General features: G+C 43.4%; 1 protein-coding gene across 3 annotated transcripts in view; it reads right to left on the minus strand.

Annotated features, from left to right (window-relative positions):
- Positions 1–27,992, minus strand: part of THSD7B (thrombospondin type 1 domain containing 7B) — a 733,248-nt gene that overhangs the window by 551,061 nt on the left and 154,195 nt on the right. For all 3 annotated transcript variants that reach the window (XM_068245888.1, XM_068245890.1, XM_068245889.1), the window contains one exon: positions 11,351–12,161. In XM_068245888.1, the coding sequence (XP_068101989.1) occupies positions 11,351–12,161 (811 nt within the window). The remainder of the gene's footprint in view (positions 1–11,350; positions 12,162–27,992) is intronic.

Genomic DNA, 27,992 nt, shown 5'->3' on the forward strand with positions numbered 1-27,992 from the left:
AAAACCCTTCCATTTTACCTCTTCTTTTTACATTTAAAAGTTGAGCAAAGTAATGACATTTAAAGAACTGAGAATAAAATATAACATCCCTGCGGTGCACTTTCTGTACTATGCCCAGATCGCGTACGTTAAAAAGGGGCGCTGGGAAAAAAGGGCGCCGGGTTTTTAACGATAAGCATGGATAACGTTTAAAAATGTATTGTACTGTATTTCGTTTAAAATTAATGTTTTTTAAAGTTATAAATCATTAAATAATGTGCATTAAATCGGCAATTGTAAAAACGTTAATCTTTCGTTTAAATACTGAAACGTATAATAACGTTAAAAAAAAAAAATTACTAAGTAACCCTCCCTGTACCTACCCCTAACCCCTAGACCCCCCTGTTGATGCCTAAACCTAAGACCCCCCCTGTTGGTGCCTAAGTAACCCTCCCTGTACCTACCCCTAACCCCTAGACCCCCCTGTTAGTGCCTAAACCTAAGACCCCCCTGTTGGTGCCTAAACCTAAGACCCCCCTGTTAGTGCCTAAACCTAAGACCCCCCTGTTAGTGCCTAAACCTAAGACCCCCCTGTTGGTGCCTAAACCTAAGACCTCCCTGTTGGTGCCTAAACCTAAGACCCCCCTGTTGGTGCCTAAACCTAAGACCCCCCTGTTGGTGCCTAAACCTAAGACCCCCCTGTTGGTGCCTAAACCTAAGACCCCCCTGTTGGTGCCTAAACCTAAGACCCCTCTTTTGGTGCCTAAACCTAAGACCCCCTGTTGGTGCCTAAACCTAAGACCCCCCCTGTTGGTGCCTAAACCTAAGACCCCCCTGTTGGTGCCTAAACCTAAGACCCCCCTGTTGGTTTTTTCGTTTAAAAATAATGTAAAAAAATGTACTGTTTTTCGTTTAAAAATAATGTTTGAAAAAAATATTGTAGTTTTTCGTTTAAAAATAATATTTAAAAATGTATAAATCATTAAATAATGTGTAATCATGAGAAGCAGTAATAAAACATTAAGTCTCCGGGCGCCGCTTTTAAAACGTTATTTTTCACCGGCGCCCTTTTTTCCTATCGGGCGCCCATTAAACGATATTTATTATAGGAGTGAATGGCGGCGCCCGATTCGTCCACTAGCCTCAGGCGCCCGAATTTACGGTTTCCGCCCAGATCACCTCCTTTTGCTCTTCAATCATTAAGAAATTAGACCCAATTCTGGAAATAACACAATTTGATAGACTGATCAAACCAGGTAATCAAAATGTGACCTTATCGAATATTTATAAAGACATGGGATCATGGCATGCAGAGGGGATTGCACATCAGGGATTGAAAAAATGGGGGAATACTATGAATGATCCTGACATAGCGGGAAAAATTCTGCAAGTTTTGGCGGAAGTTAGAAGCTGTATCACATACGAAGTATGGAGAGAATCCCATTTGCTATTCTTACACAGAGCTAAATATGCATTTGATATTAGGTACAGGAATCCACCACCAATGGAATATAAAGCACAATGTCCAAAATGTAATATGGTCAATGCAAACTTGTTTCATTGTGTATGGGAGTGCCCAATAATATCCCAAATTTGGGACTCTGTATGTAGATTGATTAAAAGGATATGTGGGAGGACTGTTGCAAAAGATCCATTCATGTTGTTGTTTAACTATTATAGTAAAGGAGTGAGAGATAGGCCTGATGAGGTGCCGAGCAAGTTGGTTCACACAATAATTATAGCAGCAAGAAAGGTAATATTTAATAGATGGATATTCCCAACAACCCCACAGACCGGGGAAATAAAAAAAGAATTGAGATTCCTGTTTGAAAGGGAAAAAATTATAGTATTGGCACATAAATCAAAATATACTAAACGATTCTTCACAAAATGGAAAAAATTTATAACATTCTACTACAGGAGACCGGAAATAGATTTAATTATGGAACCATTCAAATACACAGAATGGTATTGTGTGGAACAACTGCACGGCACGCTGGGGAAACTGGAATGCCCAACCAGGTAAAAGAATGACTGAAATGTGAACTCTGAGGAAAGGATGATTTGGAAATATAGGAAAAGAAAGGGAAGTATAACTGGGAAAAATAGTCCATCGTAAGGAGGGGATCTGTCACTGCCTATCCACGAAAGGTAATAGGGGATGTGTTTAGGGAAGGGAGGAGGGGGGGAGGGAGATAAAAGGGAAAAAAAGGATGGTGCGAGAGGGTCAAGGGCTAACTGTTAGAATGTTAAAGGAAAAGTAAATAATGTTTTGAAAAGTTGAAGTGTAAAATGTGATGTAAAAAAGATGCTCTTTGGCATAATAAGATGACGATTTTATTGTACTGTAACTATCCTTTAATAAAAATCGGTTTAAAAAAAAAAAAAAAAAAGTTGAGCAAAGGCTTTAATTATCCTACTTCTGTGGACGGCAGGGCCTGCAAGACCGCAGAAATTTCAGGAAGATAAAGACTGCTGTAATTATTTGATTGCACACATTAGCAGTGAGACAACAAAAGCTTTCATCAGCAGGAGGGATGGAGTGGGGAGATAGGACACTGTGCTTCAAAGAGTTTAAAGAGAAGCTATCTCTACACCTTCCCTCTGGATAAATAAGTGCAACTAGAAGCGGAGGATTGAACTTCTGTAGCTTCTGTAGCTATTAGAAACCAGGAGAAACTTCAGGGGAAAAAGGGTGCATAGTTCCCTTTAAAAAGAAATAAATATGGCAGCCCCCATATCCCTCTCACTTCAGTTGTCCTTTAGATGTAGCTCAGCTTCCAGGGCTCTCTGGAAGCCCACAGGTAGTTGCTGGAGTGGGTGACATTAGCAAAGTAGCACCAGGGGATTTGTAGCTGACTAAAGGCAACCCATATCCACAAGGGCGTTGTTGTCACTGCCGCTGCAATACGCCGCAGTAACGTCTCTCTGGGGACGGTGATGAGTTGTGGTGGCATGTAGTTAGCATATCTGAATAATTCTAGTAGACGCTGTACATTGAGTTGCCGAGCAACTGATTGTTGTTAGCATTTCTGAGAAGCAAAACTATTGCTCATAATGCAAGTCTGTTGCTAATCTACCTGCCGTAGTCTCTCTAGAGATGGTTGCATGATGCCTGACTTTCTGAAATGAGTTTTAACACAAAAATGTTTAGGGTAGCCTGACGCTACTTTCAAGTGCACGGGTCATAAAAAAAATCATGAAAATTTGTAAAAATCTAAAAAACACGTGTATTAGTTCTGCATTTGTCCCAGAGTAAAATGCGATATAATTTAATTATTTTTTTCCTATGTTTCTGTCTCTTACAGAAGGCAGGAAAAAAATGACAAGACTGACAGATTTTTGGAGTAATCCATCTCCTCATGAGGGATTCTCAAAAATTCCTTTATTATTTATTATTATTTATTTCAAAAACACAGCAGTGGCATGCTTTAACTAGGAGAATACTGGCTTTCCAGCACTATTTTACAGGTCCTTTTCAGGGAGTGCTTTTAAAAATGTAATTAACCACTTCGCATCCAGACTAGTCCCTCTCGTCAGTGGCGTAGCAATATGGGGTGCAGAGGTAGCGACTGCATCGCCCAAGGGCCCCGATGCAGTCGCTACCTCTGCACCCCATATTGCTACGCCACTGACGAGATGGACTAGTCCAAAACCTGTCAGATTTTCTCTAGCTACTGTAAGTGAAAGCTACATAGGAAAAAGAAATGTATGGTGCATTTTACTCTGGGACAAATATACAGCTAATACATATGTATTTTGAATTGTACAAATGTTCCCAATAGTTGCCCTTTAATGCATCTTTAGTTACCTATAATGATGACCTGGAATCAAAAGAGGATACCTGATAAGGAGACTTCAATCTAAATTACCCAGTTTGACCATTTTAGTACCTATAGATACAAATGTTTCCACATTCCATATAAACCCTTTCTCCTGACTCACACATATACCCCAGTAAGTTTTAACTGGGTGTGGTGGGCGTGGCACATGGGCTGTGAGCAGACATTTAACACTGTGAATTGCCTGCGGGAGTAACTAACTCTAGCTATACCAGGGGTCAGGAACCTTTTTGTCTGAGAGAGCCATAAACAACACATATTTTAAAATGTATTTCTGCGAGAGCCATACGATATGTTTCAAACTGGGACAGTAAGGCTCACATCCCTGTTGCCATGGTGATGTGTATACAGTTTATCCACCGGGTAGCTGAGGTGTCAGACACATCATCAGCTTCTGTTGGGTTTTTAGCAACATCAGTAATTTCCCCGAGAGCCAGACAGGAGAAATACCGACTAACAGCTTATACAATTACCTAGCTGACTCGGTGGTTGATTAACTTTGAGATCCCTGTACTTTGGCCCATTAGGATCTCTTCCTTTAAAGTCACTAGACCTGACAGGGTCCAGAGTGGGACAATTGGAGCGGCCGTTAGTTTTGGGGGAGCATGAGTAATTAAGTAGTGCATGCTACAGCAGTAGTGTGCAGACTTTTATAATTTTATTTGCGCTGCCACACTAAGCTGCACTGCTTGAGCGGTGTAGCTTAGTGAATCAACCCCTACTGATTTGTCTGTGAGCCAGATGCAGTCATCAAAAGAGCCACATCTGGCTCCAGAGCCATAGGTTCCCAACCTCTGAGCTATAACAACAAAACACTGGCTACAGATGTAAATTTGGACAGGAAAAGAAAATGACTGGAGTGGATTTGTACAGCAAACAGGGAAATGTTCCCATAATTGCTAAAAAGTATCATTTAGCCTACACATTCTAGCTGGCTGCTGGATAAGCTAGAAAGGCAATTTTATAGACATTATACAGCAGGAATGTTTGCCTATCAGTGTCATCTGCCGTATTATTATTATTATTTTTGCAGCACAAGTGGCGTTGCACTTCGGTGTTTGCCGAGGAACGCCGGGGAATGATAATGCTACTCCTCAGCCAGCGCTAATGGCAGGATTGGTGTATTTGATTTAGAAAATTCGCAGTTGCTGAAAACCTGTCCCGTCTGCCAAACCCTCTTTTGAGATTAGACCGCGGAAGGTTATATTTCAGGAGCACAAATAACGGCACTTAAATATTTTCTGCAGCTTTTAGAATAACATTTAATCAATAGCCTCAGCTGTAATGTGTATCAGGAAGGGCAGCGCCTGCAGGAACACAACAAGCAACAAGAGAGGATTTCTTTCTATTACGGGCAGTTTAAAGGTTAGCCTATGAAAAACAAACAAAAATACAGCCTACAGAAGGGGCGGGCAAACGTTTTTGGCTGCACGCCGTATTCCTTTAGCGGCCTGTACCTCTCCTCCCTCCTTCCCGCAGAGCTGTGAGCCGTGCATAATGATAGGTATAAAGGATACGTCCAAAGTAAATAAAAATCCACTTACCTGGGGCTTCCTCCAGCCCCTGGCAGCTGTACTGTACCCTCCCCGCAGCTCCTGTGGCTCCCGGTCTCCTCCGCTGCAGATGCCGACCTCACCAGGTCGGCTTCCGGGTCGGCTCCTACTGCGATCCACCGTGCGGCTCACATGGTCGCTCTGACGTCATCAGGACTGTACTGTGCCTGTGCAGTACAGTCCTGATGATGTCAGCGCGACCACGTGAGCCGCATGGTGAAGCGCAGAAGAAGCCGACCCAGCAAGGTCGGCATCTGCAGCGGAGGAGACCGGGAGCCACAGGAGCTGCGGGGAGGGTACAGTACAGCTGCCAGGGGCTGGAGGAAGCCCCAGGTAAGTGGATTTTTATTTCATTATTTACCTTGGACGTATCCTTTAAAGAGGAACTTTAAAGTGAACCGAGCACCATTTTTAGCAATCCCAGAGCATCTCAATAGCACATTAAAAATGCATGCCAACAATATGTCTCATTATTTTTTTTAAAAAAAAGCATCTTTAAATGCATTTTTTGCATTTAAAAGTTTAGCAGAGGTTTTATTAACCTACTACAGATTTCAGCTGGACGGCCGGACCACGGCAGAGGTTTCAGGCAGCTAAGGACTAATTTAATTGTTTTATTGCACACATTAGTACAATTAAACAATACCTTTCAACAACAGAGGGGGATGGGTAATTAGGACAACTGCCTCAAAGAGCTTATCCAGAGGGAATGTGTGAAGATAACATCTGTGGCTTCTGTAAATAAGGACAGCTAAAGGAATGGGGGAAACATGTCAACTCCTAATGCTATTAGAAACCAGGAAAAATTACATGGAAAAATAAGGTGCTTAGATCCCTTTAACTAAAGATTGAACTATATCCCAATCCATAGCGGATACTCCCTTTCCCATGAGAAATCCTCACCTTTCCTCAAATAGATCATCAGGGTGGGTCTGGTCTGTATGGCTGATATTGTGATGAAGCCCCTCCCAAACTGTGATGTCATTTAGGGCTTCTCAAATCCGGATCCGTGAGTTACCCGGATAGTTGCTATGCGGATATCTCCCAGTAAACCTGTGTGGGCGGGGGGGTCAATCTTACCTGCCTGACGTCTTCTTCGGTCCGTCCCTCGGCGCCTCCCACAATGTGCTCCACGTGCGTCACGTGATTACAAACACTTCCTCCTTCAACCCGTGTTTGTAATCACGTGACCGCCGTTTGGACCGCATGGTGGGAGGCGCCGAGGTACGGACCCGAAGAAGATGTCAGACAGGTAAGATTGACCCCCCGCCCACCCCGCACAGGTAACTGGGAGATATCCGGATAGAACTCCCAGATCCGGATTTGAGCAGCCCTGATGTCATGACCATGGTCTTGACAGTGTACTGTCTGTGAACCTCGATGATTTGTGGAATATAACCGCTTTTTTTCAAATGCCAAGCAAGCAGTATCTCTCTGTGCATAGAACTATCAGTAATGAACATTCTGTACAGATTACCTGGCAGAACTAATGCTGTCACCACCAGTGATACATTTCAGAAGGTAAATCATGGAGAAGAAAGATTTAACAATGGGCAAACACTGACTAAATAAGGGCTTGTTCACACTAAGGGCGCTTTTGGCATTTTTTTAAGCGCCAGCGATTTTCAAAATCGCCCTAAAAGCGTTTGTGCAAAGATTCCCTATGAGAGTGTTCACATCTGAGCGGTTCGAATCCGATTCGCTCACCAAAGCGGTGCTTGCACCATTTTTGGGGTGATTTGCCTCAATGGAAGGTATAGAAAAGTCGCAAAACGCTTGAAAAAGCGATTTTTAGAATAAATATATTGTATTTATTCTTTTCCGGGTCAAAGTGTTCACTTCCTGACTTGCGTCAGGAAGTAAAAAACTAATCAGCTAAGCAAAAGCGATTAGAAAAGCACATTACAAAAAAAATCGCAACACGCTAGTAGCTAAAAATAATAACGCTGGTGTCAGCAATTGCGATTTTAGATGTGAGCAAGGCCTCAATGAATATTTTAAACAAAAAGCAATTTTATTCATTATGTTATTTTCACTACAGTTCCTCTTTAAATCAATGGCATCTTCCAGTAGCTATCTCAATGGCAATAGCAGCGTCATAGTACATACTAACGGCAGGTCACATGACACCGCTGTTGCCATGGAGATCACCACTGGAAAGTGCTGAAGCCTTGCCTCAGGTCAGCTCTGTTTGAAAGTATGTAAATGTGAAGCATAAAAAAAAACAGAGTTATATACTTGCCTAAGTTGAGAGAACGCTCTGGATCCCCTCATTCCAGCGCTGCCACCCAGTTCAAACTTGACACCTCCGGGAGTCTTAGGAAGATTTCAGAAGCACTCATGTCCCCGATTGCTTCCAAAGACGGGTGGCTCATACATGCGCAGTACGGTGCTGCCCATCTTCAGAAGCACTCGGGGAGGCAGGTGCCTTCCGAGAGTACCTGAAAGTGGCAGGTTGGAACTGGGGACAGCGCTGGAGCGATGACACCATGAGAGAGGACTGGGTAGGCTCTATAGGATCCAGGGCCTTTTCTCTACATAGCGTGTTTCCCCGAAAATAAGACACTGTCTTATACTAATTTTTGCTCCAAAAGATGTGCTAGGGCTTATTTTCAGAGGATGTCTTATTTTGGGGGGAAACACTGGTAGTTTCCCTATACAAAATGTTTATACTGCATGCCCTGCTGAAACACAAGCAGCATGCACAGAGCTTGTGGTTTGCAGATATTGGCTCTCACTTACAAGAAATTGATTCTGCTGATCATGTGGGTAAGAGTCTATTTCTTGCAGGCAGAGAACTCTGTCAGGCTCCCCAGACCTATAATAGGATAAGCTGTGTGTCCTGGGAAGAGGTGAAGTGCTGCTGCTTCTGCTTATCACAACAGCTCAGGAGGGCTGCCTCCAACAAAAACACAATTTGCCTGACACATATACAGGACTGTAGAACTCACATTATACTGCTGCTCTCCTGTATCCAGGCTTTGTATTGAGCGTGACTTGCTGGTGTCATGTGGGCTGCTGCTAGGGCTTACATTCCGGGGATGTCTTATATTTCAAGCATGCTAGGAATTCTTGCTAGGGCTTATTCTCAGGGGGTGTCTTACTTTGGGGGAAACACGGTAGGTGAGTATATAACTTTGTTTTATTGATTCACATTTACTTTAAAGCAGACCTCAAGCTTCAAAATAGAATCCACACTGGCCAGAGAGGCAACAGACATTATAATAGAGTAGCATGAACAAATGTGTAAAAACTGACCTTCTATACCACAAAATACAGGTTTTGTCATTTAGCCTTTATATATTTCGGGACACTTGGACCCACTACAGCAGTGTTCCTCAACCCGGTCCTCAAGGCCCACCAACAGTGCATGTTTTGTGGAAATCCACAGAGATAGATAATCAGCTCTGCTGAGACAGTAATTACCCCACCTGTGATTGTGTGTGGTTTTCTGCAAAACGTACTGTTGGTGGGCCTTGAGGACCGGGTTGGGGAACTCTGCACTACAGAGTCCCTCTAACTCAGGGGTGTCAAAGTTAAATACGAACAAAATAATTTTATTCCGGTGCACAGGCCTTGTGTAAATAGCTCACCTCAAACTAAAATACAATGTGGGCGGAAATTGAACACTGGGACCTAGTCAGGGGCCAACCTCAATGTCTATTGGCCACCTGCCCCTCTTATAAAGGTCCCTGATTTCTAATGGCTCCCCTTCAACTCCTATACAGTTCCCTGGTGTCTATTGGCCCCCAGCCTCGCCTATACAGTTCCCTGGTGTTTAGTGTCTTCACCCTAATTCCTCCATATGGCTTACCTGGTGTTCTAGTGCTTCACCTCCAATATAGCTTCCCTCGTGGTCTGGAGTGGGCCAAATATAATGAAAAGCGGAAAAGTGGAGAAAACCCTTGGGGACCAAATTTATTGGCTCTGAGGGCCAGAATTGGCCCACGGGCCGGGGTTTGACATGTATGCCCTAACTGTAATTCTGCGTCACAAAATTCTCTATTGATATGGGTTGCAATAGGCTACTTTAACAATGAGTAGGACCTAAACAGTGCCACCCTTCAATATAACAGTATGAGCTGAGTGTACAGATGTCAAAAACCTGAGCGGTTCTTGCCTTTTTCATGATTGCCAACTCAGTAAAGGACCAGCCCTTAAAGCGTTGCTATCATATAAATCCGGCATAGTGGGGTCTGAACCCTCTATAACAGTAATTATAGATTGACGGTATACCTTGAAATGAATCAGAGCACTCAGTATATGATTTTATATAAAAAATTGTATTTGCTTATCATACAGCATATATACAAAATATGAACAGTTCCAAGTAATGTTTCCTTAATAACAGTATTCCATCTTATCAAGGCTTTAGAGCCAAGCAATTATCAATCTTCTAAGTACATTCAAAAAGTAATATAACAGTTGTGTTATGTAGAATAAGATCAAAAGTAGTCTCATCTGTATCAATAGCTGTGTATCTAGTAGCTGTGTAAAACTTGTAGTAATCTTCTTAAAGAAATAGCATAAAAATAGCTTCTAAAAAACTTCTTGCTAACATCTTAATAAAACTTAATGCTGAAAAATTAATAAAGTAAATCACCAGAATATTAAGCATATTACCCCTTCTCTGTCATCTCTTCAGCATCTAGAACCACTTGTGGGAAGGTAGCTTCTGCCTCATGTGTCTTCTCAGGAGATTGTTGGGCTTCTGCAAACTATGAGCTTTCAGCTCCTACTTTTATAGGGGTTGGAGGCAATATGGCTGCCTAATCTGGACTTTCCCTGAATCCCAGGCTCTGATTGGCTAAAGCTTTCGTGCGTCAATGCTTTATCATGTTTTGATTTCCTAAGTCACAATATTATTGTTTATAAATTCTTAATTACCTTATCTTGTGGGAATTTACGTCATTTGGAGTGCTTGACATTTGATATAGGGTCATTTCTGACGCACTTAATTAAAAATGGACGTTAACAGCTATCTTATCTGTTGGCTGACCCAGACATGGAGACTAAACAATATCATTCATGATGCATTTCTGATAAAGTGTTCGCTGCTAATTATGTTGGAATGTCTTGGAACTTCCCCAGACATGAGATTGGTCAGGTTGACACTGTAACCAGACCTGTGAGAGCCTTCAGCAATTTAAGGCTTATTAAAACATACAGGGCTTCTAATATACTTATTTAAATATAAAGCTTATTATATAATTCTTCTTAAAACAATTAATCATAAAAGAAATAATTGCTCATTAAATCTTGATAATATAAAATCCTTTTCCATATATTTGTCTTTCTGATGAAGAAATAAATGTAATATTTTTCCACCGGCAGGAGTCATCATTGAATCATCTTTAACTAATTGGGAAAACCCCTTGTTTTATTATTTTATCTTTTCCTATTTTGACTTCTCTAGCTGGGAAATGTTTATCTTTTCTTGCTGGCTGTAATGGCCTTCAAGCCAAGGAACATGTCAACAATTCTTCCAGAACCAAAACAATCCTACGAGAATGTTTTACTGTCTCATCTTTCACGGGTAGAATACAGCTTTTAAATGTTTTTCAGAGTAATAGATTCTATTATATAGGGTTTAACAATAACTATTCCTTTCTTTAGAAGAACTGTATTGATCATGAATATTTAGATTAATAATATCTGTGTGTAATAATTATGTGCATTTATAATTACTGCAGTAATGTGAGTTTAACTTGCTTTTCTGTCTTCACACAGAAGCCTCTTTAAATGTCAAGGCCACGCATTAGCATAAACAAGAATGCTCTAACTTTTTGTAACTAGAATAATCTTATAAGCCTCACAGCCTGGAATATGCTATGTCACAGAGCAATATAAAGTACTCTAACTTTTCACTTTACCATGAAATTTTGCATAGAACATTGAAACTTAACACATATACATATGACATCTTTTCCTGCATAAATAAAACCGCTAGAATTCTGACACAGAGATCGGTCTTACCTCAGCAGGGCGTTCTTTCCATCGCTCCGTGTACACTGCACTTGCCTCGTCTGGTAACCAATCTCCATATCCCACCTGTCCAATCCTTCCTGCGACCAGTGACCCTCCTGTCTGAATGTACTCCTTTCCCCCGATTCCGAGCCAAAATCCAGCATGGTCCTCCCACTAATGTTGATTTCCTTCAGATGAGGCAGCCTGCACTCACTCCACGGTCCAACCTTAAGACTGTAGATGTGCTCCTCTTCTCCAAATGAGCAGAAACCATAAAACGGGCAAGGTCTCCACTCCGTGAGGTTTGGGCAGTCAAAGCCACCATAGGAAGGCGGCGAAATGACAAAACGGGTCCTGTACTGCAGGTGCTTGCCACAGCTTTTGCTGCAGGTGGACCATAGTGAAAATTCCGATACGATGCAATCCTGGGGGCACGGTACCAGACAAGCTTGTTCATCTGGTGGCCGAGGAGTGAAATGTTCACAAATGCCTGAGGACATGATGGACCTGTTAATTTTGTGGACGCAGGTCACCTGTCTGTGCTGTAAACCACGCTGGGCTGTAACACATTCAGACGTTCTCGACTTGACTTCCGTGTGAGGATAGGGTACCAAAACACACGTGTCCCACTCTGAAGTCTCCCACTCAAACTGGTCCCTGTGCCAGTCACAGATTTTAAAGCAGTTCTGTTGGCTTGCAGGCTCCTCTTCTGCTTTGCAGTTCGAGAGGTGGGTAACCCAGTTGTCTCCTTGTACACACCAAACTGACCGACTCTGCAGGCCATTAGGTCCACATTCACCTACGCACTGACCCCATGGACCTAGGAGATGATATAATGTTAGTTTGAGCAGGATAGAAGAACATGGCATGAAATAAGCTTAAAGTCACTCTAAAACAAAATAGCAGCATTCAGGAATGGTCATCATCACACCCATCAAATATCAGAATTTACCTTTATTCCTCCATGAATCTGCAATTATACTGGATTTGGGTCTGCACAGGGTCTACTTTCTGAAGGTTTGTTTTGGGGCTGCCCAGAATTCCCAGCAAGATTTTGAAACAGAATCCTCATAGACCAACGGCCGCTCCCTGCTCATGGCCTTAGTCGAATCCACTAATTTGTACGAAATAGGGGACCTAGCGGGAAACACTAATGCTAAATTATGCCTTCGGGCACGGGACTCACTACCGCCTCTGCTTGAGCAACTTCACTAAACCTATTCGATTGGTAGCTTGGAAAGTGTTTCCAGCTGCAGCATTCCTTACAAACTAGTGGACACGGCCAAGCTTCCGCCAGCAGAAAGAGGCCATGGGTCCGCTCCGCTAGACTAATGCCAGATCCCCATTACCAGAGTATGCCTCTCTTGATAAAGGGGGCCCTATGTGTCCCCAAAAAGTGTGAGTGTATTTGCACATTTATGGAGACTTACCAGTTTCAATAGCATTGCACAGTGTGTACTTCATTACAGGATGTAAGATTAGAATGATAATCCTGATATTTGTATAGCGCTTTTCTCCTGTTGGACTCAAAGCACTCAAGAGCTTCAGCCACTAAGGGTGTGCTTAGGGGGCCACCCTGCAGTGTTTGGAAGTCTTGCCCAAGGACTTCTTACTGAATAGGTAATGACCCTAGCCAGGATTCGAACCCTGGTCTCGTATTATGTCAAAGGCAGAGCCCTTAACCAGTACACTATCAAGCTAATTAATTGCAGACTTACACTGTCCAATCAGATGGTAGAGGTAGGGGGTTGGTGTAGGTGAATGCAGGGGGACTTTTCCCAGCCTGTGTTGCTCAATTGCAGATACTGATTCTTACCAAATGAAACTTCACAAAGAGTCTCCTTCATACTAATTTCATGATAATAGAAACCAAGGCAAACTTGTTTATTGTGCTTTGGATTTGGATGGAGTGAGGACAGTTTATAGCCTCCATTAAGACAAGCAACGGATTAAAAACTTTTAAATCAAAATAAAAAATAAAAATCTTTGTTATAGCTTACTGAACTCCTGCAATAAATCTGCAGTGTATGTCCTTCCTGCTTTCATGGAAGTAGAGAAAGGGTGAGCGTACATATTAGTACGCCGCCAGTGAGCTGGGCGCAGGGTGAGCCGAATGAGGGCTCACTGTGCTGCCGCTCAAATCCCCGGCGGTGTAAAATATTATTCCCCCTCCGAATCGAAGCAACCTGGAGGAAGAACTAATATGGGGTCTGGGGATCTCCGGGAACGCCGATTTACCCTCGTCTGTGACATGTACTACAGCATTAGTGCGACACCGTTCAGGCGCGCTCAGCGCTTAGCACCGAGCGCCAAAACAACCTGCTTTGCTGGGGCGATACCTTTTTGATGGCTTTCTAAATATGGCATTTGCCCCGGATCTATTCTGGGGTGCCCCGTATGTCCCCCAGGCAGATTCAGCTGTGGTGCCTCAATGGTGGGCGTGCTGGAAGCTGTGGTGCATGAATCGGGGGTATGCTGGGTGCTGTGGTGCCTCTATGTGGGCATACTGGGTGCTATGGTGCCATGCTGGGAGCTGTGATGCCATTATGGGGACATGCAGGGAGCTGTGGTTCTTCTATGGGGGTATGCTGGGAGTCGTGGTGCCTCAATAAAAGGCCAGTGGGAGCATGGGAGGGGGTCCACTAGAAGGTAAGGTAATGCTATGGGGAGATTGCCAGATAACCGGGTGGCAGGCCAGCCCACCCAGCAGGAAGCCAGACCAGCCAGCACAGAAGCCAAGTAACTGCCTAGTTATGTTTTTATGTGATATGCTGCATTTTTTTTGTATTAATGGAGAGGCTTCATCCAACATTTTGCTGGGCAGGTCTACTTAGGCCGCTGTTAAATTCATGTAAATTTGGCTCCACCCATGACCACACCCACATTATGTTGCATGGCCACACCCATTTTCCAGCTGGAGTGCCCAAAAGTGCCCTAGATCTCTTAAGATCCTAGCAACGCCCCTAATTTATAGAGTTTCCCACATTTTAATACCTATGGGTTTCTCCCGCAGTGTAATTGGAAAAAGAAATGTATAATCAAGATAAAAGAAAAAGCAGATCTAAATCCTATATTGAACACAAAATGTGCCCTGAAATCACTTCTGCATAATTTGAACAGGGATTCAGAAAATGTTTGAGAAACTATTTGAAATGAGTTGCAGTAAGTGCTGGAATCTGGTGAATATTTCATTAAAAGCTTTTTGGTGTTCTTCTGTAAAACTGAACGCCAACATAACAGTAATGCTGTACACCGGCTTCTACAGTATGTACAGTAGTCTATGTCTGGAATATCAGACCTTCCGAAATACCATGGAGAACACTTGCATTGTGACTTTCTAAGGGTGCTGGGTCAGTCCACAAACATATGTACATCAGCCCCGTACCAAGAACCCAGCAAGCCCCCCCCCCCCCACTAAGCCGGCCCCCTGAAAAACCCTGTCGCCATTAGCATAACTCCCGACTATCCCTCTTTTGGAGGGACAGTCCCTCTTTGGGAACCAAATCCTCCTTTCTTCCTCATTTGTCCCTCTTTCAGAACTCATGTACAGATCTATGTAAATATACAGTATGTATTTTTCTACTTAAAAATGTGTTTGACTCTAAACTTTATTCCCATCAATTAAATTGATATATACCTTATTTTCAAATGTTAAAATTAAGAAAAACTAATGATAATAGAAAAGACCAGCGTGGTTTGAAAGATAAAATTACTATGTTCTTGTTCTGAATACTTTGTGATATACAAGGCAAGGGGTGTGGTGGAGGTGTGGTTAGAGGTGTGGCAGGGGCGTGTCTTAAAATGTCCCTCATCTCACAAAGTTGGGAGGTGTGCATTAGAAGGAGAGGAGGGATAAAATGCAGCACAGGACGGAGCAAGTTCTGGTGGGTGGAGTTAGGAGGAAGCATTGTAGTCACATGACATACAAGTCAGTGAACTCCTCCTGACCCTGTCCGCTTGTTTGCTGCTGAACAGTAGTAATTGGGAGTATTTGGGTGATCCGAATTCACTATGCCGAATACACACACCAACACTACCATGGACAACCACAGTGTCAGAGAGGTGTAAGCAGGGGAGAAGAACAGCTGATTAATGATTACCATTATCCAAAGCACATATAGAGGTGGTTATTATTACAAGTATAGAACCAATAAAAAGCTCAAAAAAGGGTTGAAGGAGACCCCCAACCCTCCCCTTCCCCTATGAAATTTTCTGGTCTAGGGGTACCAAAGTGGTTGAAACCTTTGCATCCTCTAATGCTACACCACTTCTCGGGAGGGTAGAAGGAGGAGGAGGGGGTGGCAAGGGAGAGGTGGGATTTACTGGTGTCACCAGAAATCTGTGATGCCGGCTGTCCTTATAGCAGCTGTTGCCCACATGCCTTGAGAAAATGATGAAGACATAAGGGATGCTGTGACCTAATAAACTTTGGGAACAATTAGATGTATTCATGTGACACCAAGTATTGGGGGATTGCTGGTATTTTCCTAACTTAAAGTACATTTGAAGTGAGAGGCATATGGAGGCTGCCATATTTGATTTCCTTTTAAACAATACCAGTTGCCTGGCATCTTTCATGCATCAGTCCGAATCACACACCTGAAACAAGCATGCAGCTAATCCAGTCAGACTTCAGCCAGAGCACCTGATCTGCATGCTTGTCATGGTCTATGGCTATAAGTATTAGAGGCAGAGGCTCAGCAGGACAGCCAGGCAATGTGCATTGTGTAAAAGGAAATAAATATGTCAGCCTCCATATCCCTCTTTAGCACCGCTTTAAATAAATGAAACAATAAAAATGCATGTAGTAGTAACTAACAAACAAAAAAAATCTTTTATACAGTATATTCTTTTAAAATATGTGCAAATGGTGAGATAAACAGTGCTACCGATATTTCTTAAAACTTCTCCGAAGTTTCCCTCTAAAACGTAATAATTCTTCACCCGATTACCTCTAAAGAAAAGAGGAATTAAATAATTTATACTAGCCGGTGTCACAATAATACAATGCAGTTCATTTATCTATAGCCTTTACATGGAATAAAAATGATGACGGCGACAGGTGGGTTCACCCAGGCCAAACGGCTCGCCAAAATAAAATAGCTCTGACTTGCCGGGCGCACACAGTTATTAATAGCGGGCGCCCAAGCATTGTTTTGTGCTGTATATTTTATCTGAACTCAGAACCTGTGCTGGCCCGTCATTTTTCATGTTTTATATTCCCGAGTTCCTCAAGGTCACAGTTAGTCAAAAGACAAAGAGAAACCTTTATTTCATACAAAAAAAGCATTAAAATGTTTCCGGAGAAATATATCATCACGATTCTGCGTGTGCTGAGCAAAAATCCTCGCAAGGGCTCACAACCAACTCAAAGTAATCTAAGCGCGCAAATACACACACGTGTGCAATCCAAGAGGGGTGACTAGGGTTGGTGTCACCCGGTGCGGAAACCCATGAGGTGTCACCCCTCTCTTACCTTATTATTTTATTATTGATTTATTTATAAAGCGCCTACCTATTCCGTGACGCTGTACAAAGTAGGAAAACAAACAAGGAGTACATAATGATACAGACAATGATATCCATCAAATATGGACACTGATACAAAATATAGAACTGGTGATTACAATGCCAGATGTAACATGATGAATAAAATGTATAACAGAGAGCAAGTTATTAAATAAATATAATCCCATGACACAAAAGGGTGAGAGAGCCCTGCCCTTGTGAGCTTACAATCTAAAGGAATGGGGGGAAACAAGAGATGGGAGAGTATACAGTATATATTCAGGCAGTGCATGATTAGGTTATTTAGTAAGGAGTAAAACTAGACGCAAGGTCGAAAGGTGAATGGCCTAAGTTAGAGCATATGCCTGTTGGAAAAGGTGAGTTTTGAGGGAGCGTTTAAAGATTGCAAAGATGGGAGAGTGACGAGGGAGACCTTTCAGGAATCCCCCCCCTTCAAAATCCTGGGTTTGCCTCTGGTAATGTGAAGTATTGGATTTTAATGGAATCCGTAAAAATGACCGACATCTGCAAAATATTACGTATTCCGTAAAAACCCAATACGTTTTTGGAATTTGAAAAACGCGTTACTGTCGCTATACTGCTGTGATGGAAATTTAGAATTTGTGGAAATTAGAATGTCCGCGTAACTGGAAACCGGCATTTCTGACCCTCCCTAGTAAAGAAACACAAATCAATGGATTTCCTCAGCGAAAATTTGTGAAAAGAAGACTTTTCATTGTGTGCTGTGTAAGAGTTCAAGGCCACTTTGTCCTTTTGATTGGCCATAATATGTGTATAAGTGGACTTCATACTGGTTATCAATAGGCTGAGCCTTACCGAAAAGTTTTTCGCTATGAGTACTAATATAGGGAAACAATACATTGGCAAGTTTTTCCATCTCTATGCTACAAGTGACTGGAGGGAGTGAGATTTGAGGATGCTGCACTATATGCTAATTTATATATACTAATCAGTATTCCGATAGAATGCTCACATATTTCAGGAGTTGTGTACATATTTTATATCTGCAGGCAGGTATAGGGAATATATACGACTCTTCTGTTTCCACGTGGAATTGACAGAATGCATTTTCAGCAGTATTCCCCAGTAAGTATGTACTGTACTTTCAGTATTGCACAGTTCATGAATGTTTAAATAGAAATTTACAGAATATGTGTACTGTAGTTGTGTTATGTGCGTTTTAATTGGAATAAATACAGTCATTTGTATTCTACAGACTTTATTGCTTCATATCATACTTATATCCAAGATTGGATTTATATCCCTAGGCCAAGTATATTGGGCCTCCCCTTCCATGTGCAGAAACGCCCCTCCCATTCCATGTGCAGCCCCCTCTTCCATGTGTTTCATCCATGTACAGCAGCCCCTCCCATTCCATGTGCAGCCCCCTCTTCCATGTGTTTCATCCATGTATGCAGCTCCTCTCTTTAATGCAGAGCTCCCTTGAACATTAACTTTAGGGATGTTCAATGAGGTGCAAACAGTTCTGCATTTATGCACATGTATGTCAATTTTATACACATATATGCAGCTTGAAAATGCACCAATCAAGTCCCACCCAGGTTTAAACTGATTGGTCCATTCTCAAGCTGCATTTATTTGCATCAAAATGTGCATATATTTGCATAAACTCACAAATATTTGCATCTCATTGATTATCCCTAATCAGATGTCATGCTCTTTCGAGTACTGTATTTATGAGTATGTAGCTACTCGGATTGAAATGGTAATTAATGTAGGATTAAACAGCTGTGACCACGGGAGAAAAGGGGGATAATGCATACTATGGCATGCATACCATACATGCCATTTGTTTCTCACGTTGCGTTCCACGTCACTCCCGCACTTGGCTTTAAGGATGGAGCATGGGAGTGATGTGGAATGTAATGTGTGACGAAGGTAAAGGGGTTAGGGTTAAGCATCCGGTAAAGTGTTTGTGCAGGGAGGACGGTTAGGGATAGGCATCGGGTAGGATGTCTCTGCAGTTGGAGGGTGTTTGGGGTTAGGCGTCAGGTAGGGTGTCTTTGCAGTGGGAGGGTGTTTGTGCCAGGGGAGGGTGGTTAGGGCTAGGGGTCAGGTAGTGTGTCTCTGCGGTGGGAGGGTGTTTGTGCCGGGGGAGGGTGGTTAGGGTTAAGCATCAGGTAAGGTGTCTGCGGTGGTAAGAGTGTTTGTGTAGGGAGGATGGTTAGTGTTAGGCGTCAGGTAGGGTGTCTCTGCGGTGGGAGGGCGTTTGTGCCGGGGGAGGGTGGTTAGTGTTAGGCATCAGCTAGGGTGTTTGCGGTGGTAAGGGTGTTTGTGCAGGGAGGATGGTTAGTGTTAGGCGTCAGGTAGGGTTTCTCTGCGGGGGGAGGGTGTTTGTGCTGATGGAGGGTGGTTAGGGTTAGGCGCCAGGTAGGGTGTCTCTGTGGTAGTAAGGGTGTTTGTGCTAAAGGAGGGTGGTAAGGGTTAGGCGTCAGGTAGGGTGTCTTTGCGGTGGGAGGGTGTTTGTGCCGGGGGAGGGTGGTAAGGGTTAGGCGTCAGGTAGGGTGTCTTTGCGGTGGGAGGGTGTTTGTGCCATTGGAGAGTGGTTAGGGTTAGGCGTCAGGTAGGGTGTCTCTGCGGTGGGGGGGTGTTTGTGCTAAAGGAGGGTGGTAAGGGTTAGGCGTCAGGTAGGGTGTCTTTGCGGTGGGAGGGTGTTTGTGCCATTGGAGAGTGGTTAGGGTTAGGCGTCAGGTAGGGTGTCTCTGCGGTGGGGGGGTGTTTGTGCTAAAGGAGGGTGGTAAGGGTTAGGCGTCAGGTAGGGTGTCTTTGCGGTGGGAGGGTGTTTGTGCCATTGGAGAGTGGTTAGGGTTAGGCGTCAGGTAGGGTGTCTTTGTGGTGGGAGGGTGTTTGTGCCGTGGGAGAGTGGTTAGGGCTAGGCGTCAGGTAGGGTGTCTCTGCGGTGGGAGGGTGTTTGTGCCGGGGAGGGTGCTTAGGGTTAGGCGTCAGGTAGGGTGTCTCTGTGGTAGTAAGGGTGTTTGTGTTGATGGAGGGTTTAGAAATTTTATGATCCTTCTTTACACTTTACCAGTAGAAAATCGGTAATTTCACCCATATCCTACTATCGTCTTTCCTGGGTGCCCTTTTATTATGTAGGTGTAAATAAACCTAGTTCCAGTTATTCTGTATCTGTCACTACTGAACATAAGTGTTCCCCTCTCTCTCTGGCACCTTGTCCGCTCTCTTTTTCCTTCTTTCTCTTCATTTTCGGACACATTTAGCTCAATTTTTCTCTGTACCTGTGTGCTCTCCTCTCTCTCCCCTCTCTTTTTTGCTACCATCTCGGAGAGCCTGGTAGAGGGAAGGTAGCCTGCGCCCTGCATGTGTGAAGCTTTTCAGCCACTACCCACTAATTACACTTTTGTTTTTGTTTCATTCAGGAAATTAAAAACATTCTTCAAACACTTCTCGACTCCAACTTTTTCTATTAAAATGTAATAAGACCATCTGCTTGTGGCTGTGCGAGAAGAATATCCATCTGTTTAAGAAGCCCTGTTCTGTTAGCACAAAGTGCAATATTAAGTGTAATTTATGTTACTTAGAAGCCCACTGTCTGCGCCCACGTTACGTGACATCGAGTTCAAGGCTGAAGTGCGGCGTGCGGATCTCAAGGACGACCGTCACTGCCGGATGGGGGGATGGCATTGTGTCAATGAGATACTACAATGGGACTGATAGTATGAAGGTCAAGTAGAATATGGGTTTGTTTGTTTTTTGTTGAGTAAATATAGCTTAAAGGATACCTTAAAGTAAACCCGAGTTGGGGATTTAAACTAAAAAACAAAGAATGCTTCCTGATCCGGGGGGCTGGGCGGATCAGGTAGCTGCAATCCCCGCCGCTCTGCGTCGCTCCTGTGGCCGTGCAGGGTTAACTTTCGTTAGGGGTCACGACGCTGGAAGAGCTGCTCTGTGTGTCTCACCCACAGAGCAGCATGCAGGGAGGTGGGGTAGTGGCAGGGGGCGTGGCCAGGGAGAGGCAGAGCGGAATACGGGCAGCTGGGGAAGGCCTGCAGAAATGCACAGGGCACAGAGGCATGTCATGCAGCAGGGAACATACAGTACCTCTGTGTCCCATCTGCCACCACCCACACCACCTCGTGTACACTTTAAGTGAGAGGGATATGGAGGCTGACATATTTATTTCCTTTTAAACAACACTAGTTGCCCAATAGTCCTGAGTCAGAATCACACACCTGTAAGCATGTGGCAAAGGGCCGGTTCACACTGGCGACTGCCTGCTGTTGTGCGACGTTTCAGTCAAATGTTTTGCCAGAGAAGCATTTAATGGCTTCCTGGCGGCGATCAGCATTTTGCACACAGAGGTGAGGCGCTTACGCGACCCTGGAAGCTGCATGTTATTTCCAGGATCGGCTAAAATGGCAAGAGAAATCGGGAACAGAACGTGGCATTTTTTAATCTCTTTCCAGTTCTAAGAAACCATTTACTGATATGAAAAGTATTTTATGGCTGTAATTACTAATCAGTGAGGGTCATGCTATAGTCTGACCCAATCCGACTCGGACAGAAACTGTCACTTACATACCTGATTTTTAACTCTTTCAGGTAGAGAAAGAAAAAAGGAACACAGCCTAGTTATTTGTGTGCTTAGCACCATACATATACATGTCTATCTCATTATGTCACATGTCACCTCGGTTGTCCTTTAAAAAAGCTTTTGGGGATTTCTTCGTAAATACGCCGTAATCCCCATTCTGGCATAAGGCCTAGAAGGATGTGTGGCTCCAGGGGCGTAGCAATAGGGGGTGCAGCGGTAGCGACCGCATCGGGGCCCTTGGGCCAGAGGGGCCCCGAAGGGCCCTCCCTCAACTACAGTATTAGTTCTCTATTGGTCCTGTGCTCATAATAATCACTTCTATATATACATTGAGTAGTGGTAAACATTAACAAGCTCTTCCCCATCCCCTTCTTGCACCTCTGACACTGTAGTTGCCATTGGCAGGTTTTGGTGCGCCGTATCAATTGTTATGTATAGAGTGCCTGGGGGGCCCCATTGTAAAACTCGCATCGGGGCCCACAGCTCCTTAGCTACGCCACTGTGTGGCTCTCTTGCGCTCATTCCTGTGGCCGAAAAGACAAACTGCGCGGAAGTCTATCGACAAAACACAATCCCGTGCATACGCAAGGCGAACACTTGCGACAAACTATGCGGCACCATAGACTTACATGACTCCCGGTCCGCTGTACGTCCCAGTGTGAAAGGGGACTTAATCTAATGGGCTAATCTATATGTGTTGCTTTTGTTGTTACTCAATATTCATCTTCGTGTATTTTTCTGCTGTATGAAGGTTACTTGCCTGCTTCTCATATTCTGATGCATTGCCCACTCTAATCAGATAGCGGCCTGGACATTATGTACGGTGGGGGCGGTGTGGCGGACTAGTCTCCCTAGTATTTGCAATGACATTTCATGGAATTTTGTGCAGGATGCGACATTCCGCTGATGGTTGATGGGAGATGATATCTGGCAGCTGCACCTTTGAACAGATGGTAAGCGGAGGAGCTAATGTTAGCAGAATTCAACACAAGCCACGGTGACAACAAAACGTCTAATTCCTGGTAGCACCAAATTCTCCACCTCTAGGTAGAACGGGAAGCAGATCGCTGAACTCGTGGCAGCGTCAGGGCTAGATTTACATCACAGGAGCCTATAGGCACAGATGTCCTGGCACCTTAGATTTCACCCTCCATGATCATACAAACCCCACCAAACTGCATCCTCACAAGTAAGTCTCAGGCAGCAAAAAGTCTAGATCAAGCCCTGATTGTATGTAGCATTATATTAGTATGTTCCTCCACCCTCCCAGTGCTGGTTAGCCCTAGGCTATGGCGTCACGCAGCCTTCTGCCCCAAAGAATTCTGGTAGGCCAGGTGTTGATTCTGCTCACTTTGGAACATACAACAAACAAACATTCCACAGTATTGCACCTTGCTAGCAGTAAAGATGTCGCCGCTTGTGATAAATTTAAAAGGGTAAATCGGTTGAGGAAAGATTTTACAAGGGGTAAACTCTGAGTTACTAATTGAGAGTTTCACAACTTTATGTGCAGATAAAAGATCACAGACATGTTGCCAAATTCTGATATTTGGGGGAAATGTCTAAAAGCAGCATTGTTAAGATCCCAGAAGATCTGGGGAACCCTTGGAGAGGTGGTTGTTGTGCTTACTGGTCATGGGCATAACCTAGAAGAGATGTAACTTCAAATCACCCTCTCATAATTAGGCAATGTCCCTCAAAACAACACAATTATGAAGAGCATCCATATAAATTACATAGTTAGGCAGCAATTTCCCTCCAAATAATATAATATTTAGCATCTCCCTACAAATAACAGTTCTGCTGTATTTCACCCTACTCCCATTTAGAATTATCATTTTAGGCACATAGACAAGTGCACAGGGCATGGGCTTCAAATAAAACAGCCTGACCATTGCTGCCTAATTATGTTATTTGGGGAACATGCCAGCTGCCTGCCTAATTATGCTATTTAAGGGACACACTGCCTAATGGTGTTGTTCACTACGGCCCATATGGTCATTTACACAGTAGACAGGTTTTTATTTTTTTCCTTTGGGGTGGGTGAAGAAGCTTCCAAAGTTTTGCTGGTAATGGGGGCCAGTGATCTGTAGTTACGCCCCCGAACCACACTGAAGCCTAAGTTCACTAGCACTTTAAAGCCACCCCAACTGGTGTATATATATATATAAAAAAAAAACTTATAACATTTCAAGTGAATATTATTCTTTGTGAATTGAGCACACAATTATTCAAAGGTTATCTCAGAGATCTGAACAGCTTTGCCTTTTTGAACCTGTAAAATTGTTTTTCTCTCGGCTCAGAGTTCAGCCTTAAGGGACATAGAGGAAGCCGGCCTTGAGTTTTTAGCACATTGAAGAGAAAGGCAACATTATTTCCCCACAAATAACATTTCTGCTGCATTTCACCCTACCCCTCTTATACAATTATCATTTGGGGGACATAGACAAGTGCTGAGGGCATGGGCCTAGTCACTGCTGCCTAACTATGTTATTTGGGGAACATAGCAGCTGTCTGCCTAATTATGCTATTTAAGGGATATGCTTCTTAATTGTGTTATTTAATATGGCCCATATGATAATTAGCACAGTAGACAGAGTCTTATTTTTTCCTTTTCGGTGGGAGAGGTAGCTTCCAAAGTTTGTCTGAAGGTGGGGGCCAGTAGTGGTGGTCTGTAGTTAACCCCCTGATGTTGACTACGCTGAAGTGTAGGTTCACAAACAATTTAAAGCCCTCCCAATTGGTTTATAAAAAGAAAAAAATAGATATAATTTCAAGGGAATCCTATTATTTGTGAATCAAGCCCAACATTTGTCAAAGGTTATCTTAGAGAGATCTGAACTGCTTTGCCTTTTCCAAACTGTAAAATTATTTTTCTCTTGGCTCAGAGTTCAGCCTTGAGGAACACAGAGGAAGCCGGCCTTGAGTTTTTAGCACATTGAAGAGAAAGGCCACATTATTTCCCCCCAGATAACATTTCTGTTGTATTTCACCCTAAGCCTCCTAATCAATTATCATGTGGTGCACATAGACAAGTGTGGGGCCTCGAAGTAAACAGCCTGGCCACTACTGACTAACTACTGTATGTTATTTGAGGAACATGCCAGCCGCCTGCCTAATTATTCAATTTATGGGACATACTTTTCTTCCTAAATGTGTTGTTCAATAAGGCCATAAGGTAAGAAGCACAGTGGACACAGTCTTATTCTTTCCTTCTGGGTGGGAGAAGTACCGGTAGCTCCCAGAGTTTTTACGGTAGTGAGGACTAGTGATCTGTAGATACATCCCTGATGATAATCACACTGAAGCATAAGTTTAAAGCCTGGTGTATAAAACTGGTGTATAAAAACGAAAAAAATATATAATTTCAAGAGAATATTATTCTTTGTGAATTGAGCCCAACATTCTTCAAAGGTTATCTCAGAGAGATCTGAACAGCTTTGCCTTTTTCGAACCTGTAAAAATGTTTTTCTCTTGGCTCAGAGTTCAGCCTTGAGGAACGTAGCGGAAGCCGGCCTTGAGTATTTAACACACTGAAGAGAAAGGCCACAGCGTCTAAACAACTGCAAACACGATGGTCTTCCAAGCGAATTTAGATAAATTATACAAGAAAACCATTGATAATGGCATCACAGAGCCTTTTAAAAAACAGTTCCAAGAAGTCGTTCCGCTGAAGCAGAGAGTGTGTTCCTGCCAGTCATTCCAGCCATGATCTTTAAAAAGAGAAACATATTGAATATGCAATCACACGAGGCGGACAGAGACAAGACAACACGTATTGTAGCATGAAATGTGTTTACTACTGCAAGCAGCAAAATCAATGCTTTTAGTATTAGATCACAGCCAGTTGTGAAACTCAACTTTCTTCCCTCTTTAATGAAACCAGAATTGATTTTTGTTTTCTCTTTTCATCCCTTTCAATCACGGCCTAGTAGCGATTTCTTTTTGTTGAGTGTTTTCACATTTAATTTGGATGAATGCTGAGGGTAGAGCACTATTAAATCTGCCTAGGAGGACGCTTTAGCAGGATTAAGTGTCGCTTCTGCACTATACATAAAAACGAGGGTTCTAAGGTTTGTACAGAGGACATGAAAATGAAGCAGTTTGACGACTGTCATGAAGGTGCAGATACATGCCAACACAGGAGGAAAGGGCCCTTAAAAAGATCCAGTGTGTGACATCCAAACACTCCAATAGTCCCCGAATCAGAATTGGCTTATTTGCCAAGTTGACAGAGTTGTACACGGAATTAGTTTTGGCACATACAGGGAACATCCAAGAGTTAAAGTGGATCCGAGATGAAAAACTAACTATAACAAGTAACTTGTCTATATATATTATCTAAAGTTGAGATAGTTTACACAGCAAATCTAGCTGCAAACAGCTTCAAAAGAATATGATTATTTCTTCCTGTGATACAATGACAGCAGCCATGTTGTTTGTAAACATTACAAACAGGTAAGGTTATCTGCATCTTCTGTGAAAAAAACCTAATCCCCCCTCCTCATTCCTCCTCCTTTCTGCCTCTGAAATCTCTGGCTAGTAACACCTCCCCCTCCTCAGACTGAGCTCCCATGAGCCCTTGCTACTGCCAAGGCTCTCTGAAAAACTGTGGGCGAGGCTTGTTTAGTTTATAGGGAATTCGAGTATTAAAACAAAAACAAAAAAAGTATTTGGCTTGAGGAATGCCCTATAAACAATAGGAAAGAAACACAATTATGCAATGAGTTAAAGTTCATCTCGGATCCACTTTACGTAGGTAATATGGTAATACACAATAATATTAAAATAGTAGGTAGGCGATAAAACAGTGCCTTAATGTCAGGAGATGGCGAAAAACAGAGGACAGCAGCAGCCTAAGGGGGGAACAGGAGGGGGGATGATCGCAGGAAGGGGGGCGGGTGGGCATAAAGTGAGTTCAGAAGTTTGACAGTGGAGGGGAAGAATGTGTTCCTGTGCTTTGAGGTCTTGGTGGCATTTGCCTGGAACCCCCATCCTGATGGGAATTGGTTGGAGAAGCTGTTGCCTGGGTGGGAGGGATCGTTCGCTATCCTCATTGCTCTCCACCAAAGCACCTGATAGAGGGAGACAGCCTAACCAAACTTCTACCTAACCAAGAGTCTTCATCGGGGCCCCTGATGGTAAATAAGAGCCGAACTACACTCCCTCTTCACAGTTTTCACCAGGGCATCTGATGGTGGGTATGAGCCTAAACCACTTCCCCATTTACTGTCCCTATTAAAGGGTAAGATTCTAAGCAGTGCCGCCTCCTCAAGTCTTCAGCAGAGCCCATGCTATGAAGATGAGAAAGGGTCTAACCTCACTGTCTGACCAAGTTTGTACAAAAACCCCTTATGGTTGGTAAGAGTTCAATCAGGCCATCCCAATCAGAGCACAGTGAATGCAGCAAAGAGCCAACCTACGTTTTCCCCAAAGCCTGTGATTTCAGTAGAGGTGTAGCGATAGCCATAGCAGCTGCTATGGGGCCCTAGAGCATAAGGGGCCCAGTAAGTACTTAATGTATTCACCATTAACTTTTTCGTGTTTCTCCACCCTCTGTCTTAGTGCCCATGAACTATGTGTAGTTTGGATTGCATGATAATGTATAGTGCATGATAGTGTATCCATGGGGTAGGGGCAGGTGGAATTGCTTAGGAGTGCCTCCATCTGAGGCCCCATGAAAGTTTTGCTATGGAGCCCTATGATCTCTAGCTACGCCACTGGATGGCAGGTAAGAATATTATTATGTTTCCTCCCCCTCAGTCCACACCTGAGGCACAAATAGTAGATAAGACTCCAAGCACCTCCAACAACTCCCCAAGTCTTTACCGGAGCCTCGGAAGATGGGCAAGAGTATAACCATTAACCACACTAACTCCCCCATCCTCTTCAGAGCCTTGATTATGATTAATTGCCTAAGCATCCCATGTATTCCTCTTCAGAGCCCTTGATGGTGGTAAAGAATCCTATTCACTATATTTCCTACACGGAAGCATAATCCTTCATACTATCGGAGGATTGTGAGTCTGATCAGAGAGTATGGAGGAGTACATTTCTGTGGAGAAAATATAGTGTATTTAGCTTACAGTCCTCTACTAACGTAGGAAGGAGGTGGCCAAATAGCAGACCTGGGCTAGTTTGGACACCAATGTATTTGGTGATATGCTGATACACAAGAGAGTGTCTTCTGAGTAGATTTTAACCACGTGTGTTACGCAATGAGATGTTGTTCTCTGTTCCATAGTAACATTGATAATTAAGACAAACAAGAAGAGCTGTGGATTATTTGCCAAGTTATTGTCTAAAAACTGGCTTGTAGAACAGTCATGCGGGAAAACAAGCTCTTGAAGCAGTGTCTCCTGGTGAGAGTAGCAAGGGGCGTTTTCTCTCAAGTCAGTCCCCAGGAAGAGTACCCAATAAAGGGGGTGCATGGTCAATTTAGATACACTACAGGGGAGGACCCAGTCAGAGGCTTACAATCCAAAGGAAGAGGGTAGGGACACACTAGGTACAGGTTGTATAATAGATGACCAGCAGAGCGAGTTATGG

Source organism: Hyperolius riggenbachi, chromosome 7 (genome assembly GCF_040937935.1).
Source record: "Hyperolius riggenbachi isolate aHypRig1 chromosome 7, aHypRig1.pri, whole genome shotgun sequence".
NCBI classification, from domain to species: Eukaryota; Metazoa; Chordata; class Amphibia; order Anura; family Hyperoliidae; genus Hyperolius; species Hyperolius riggenbachi.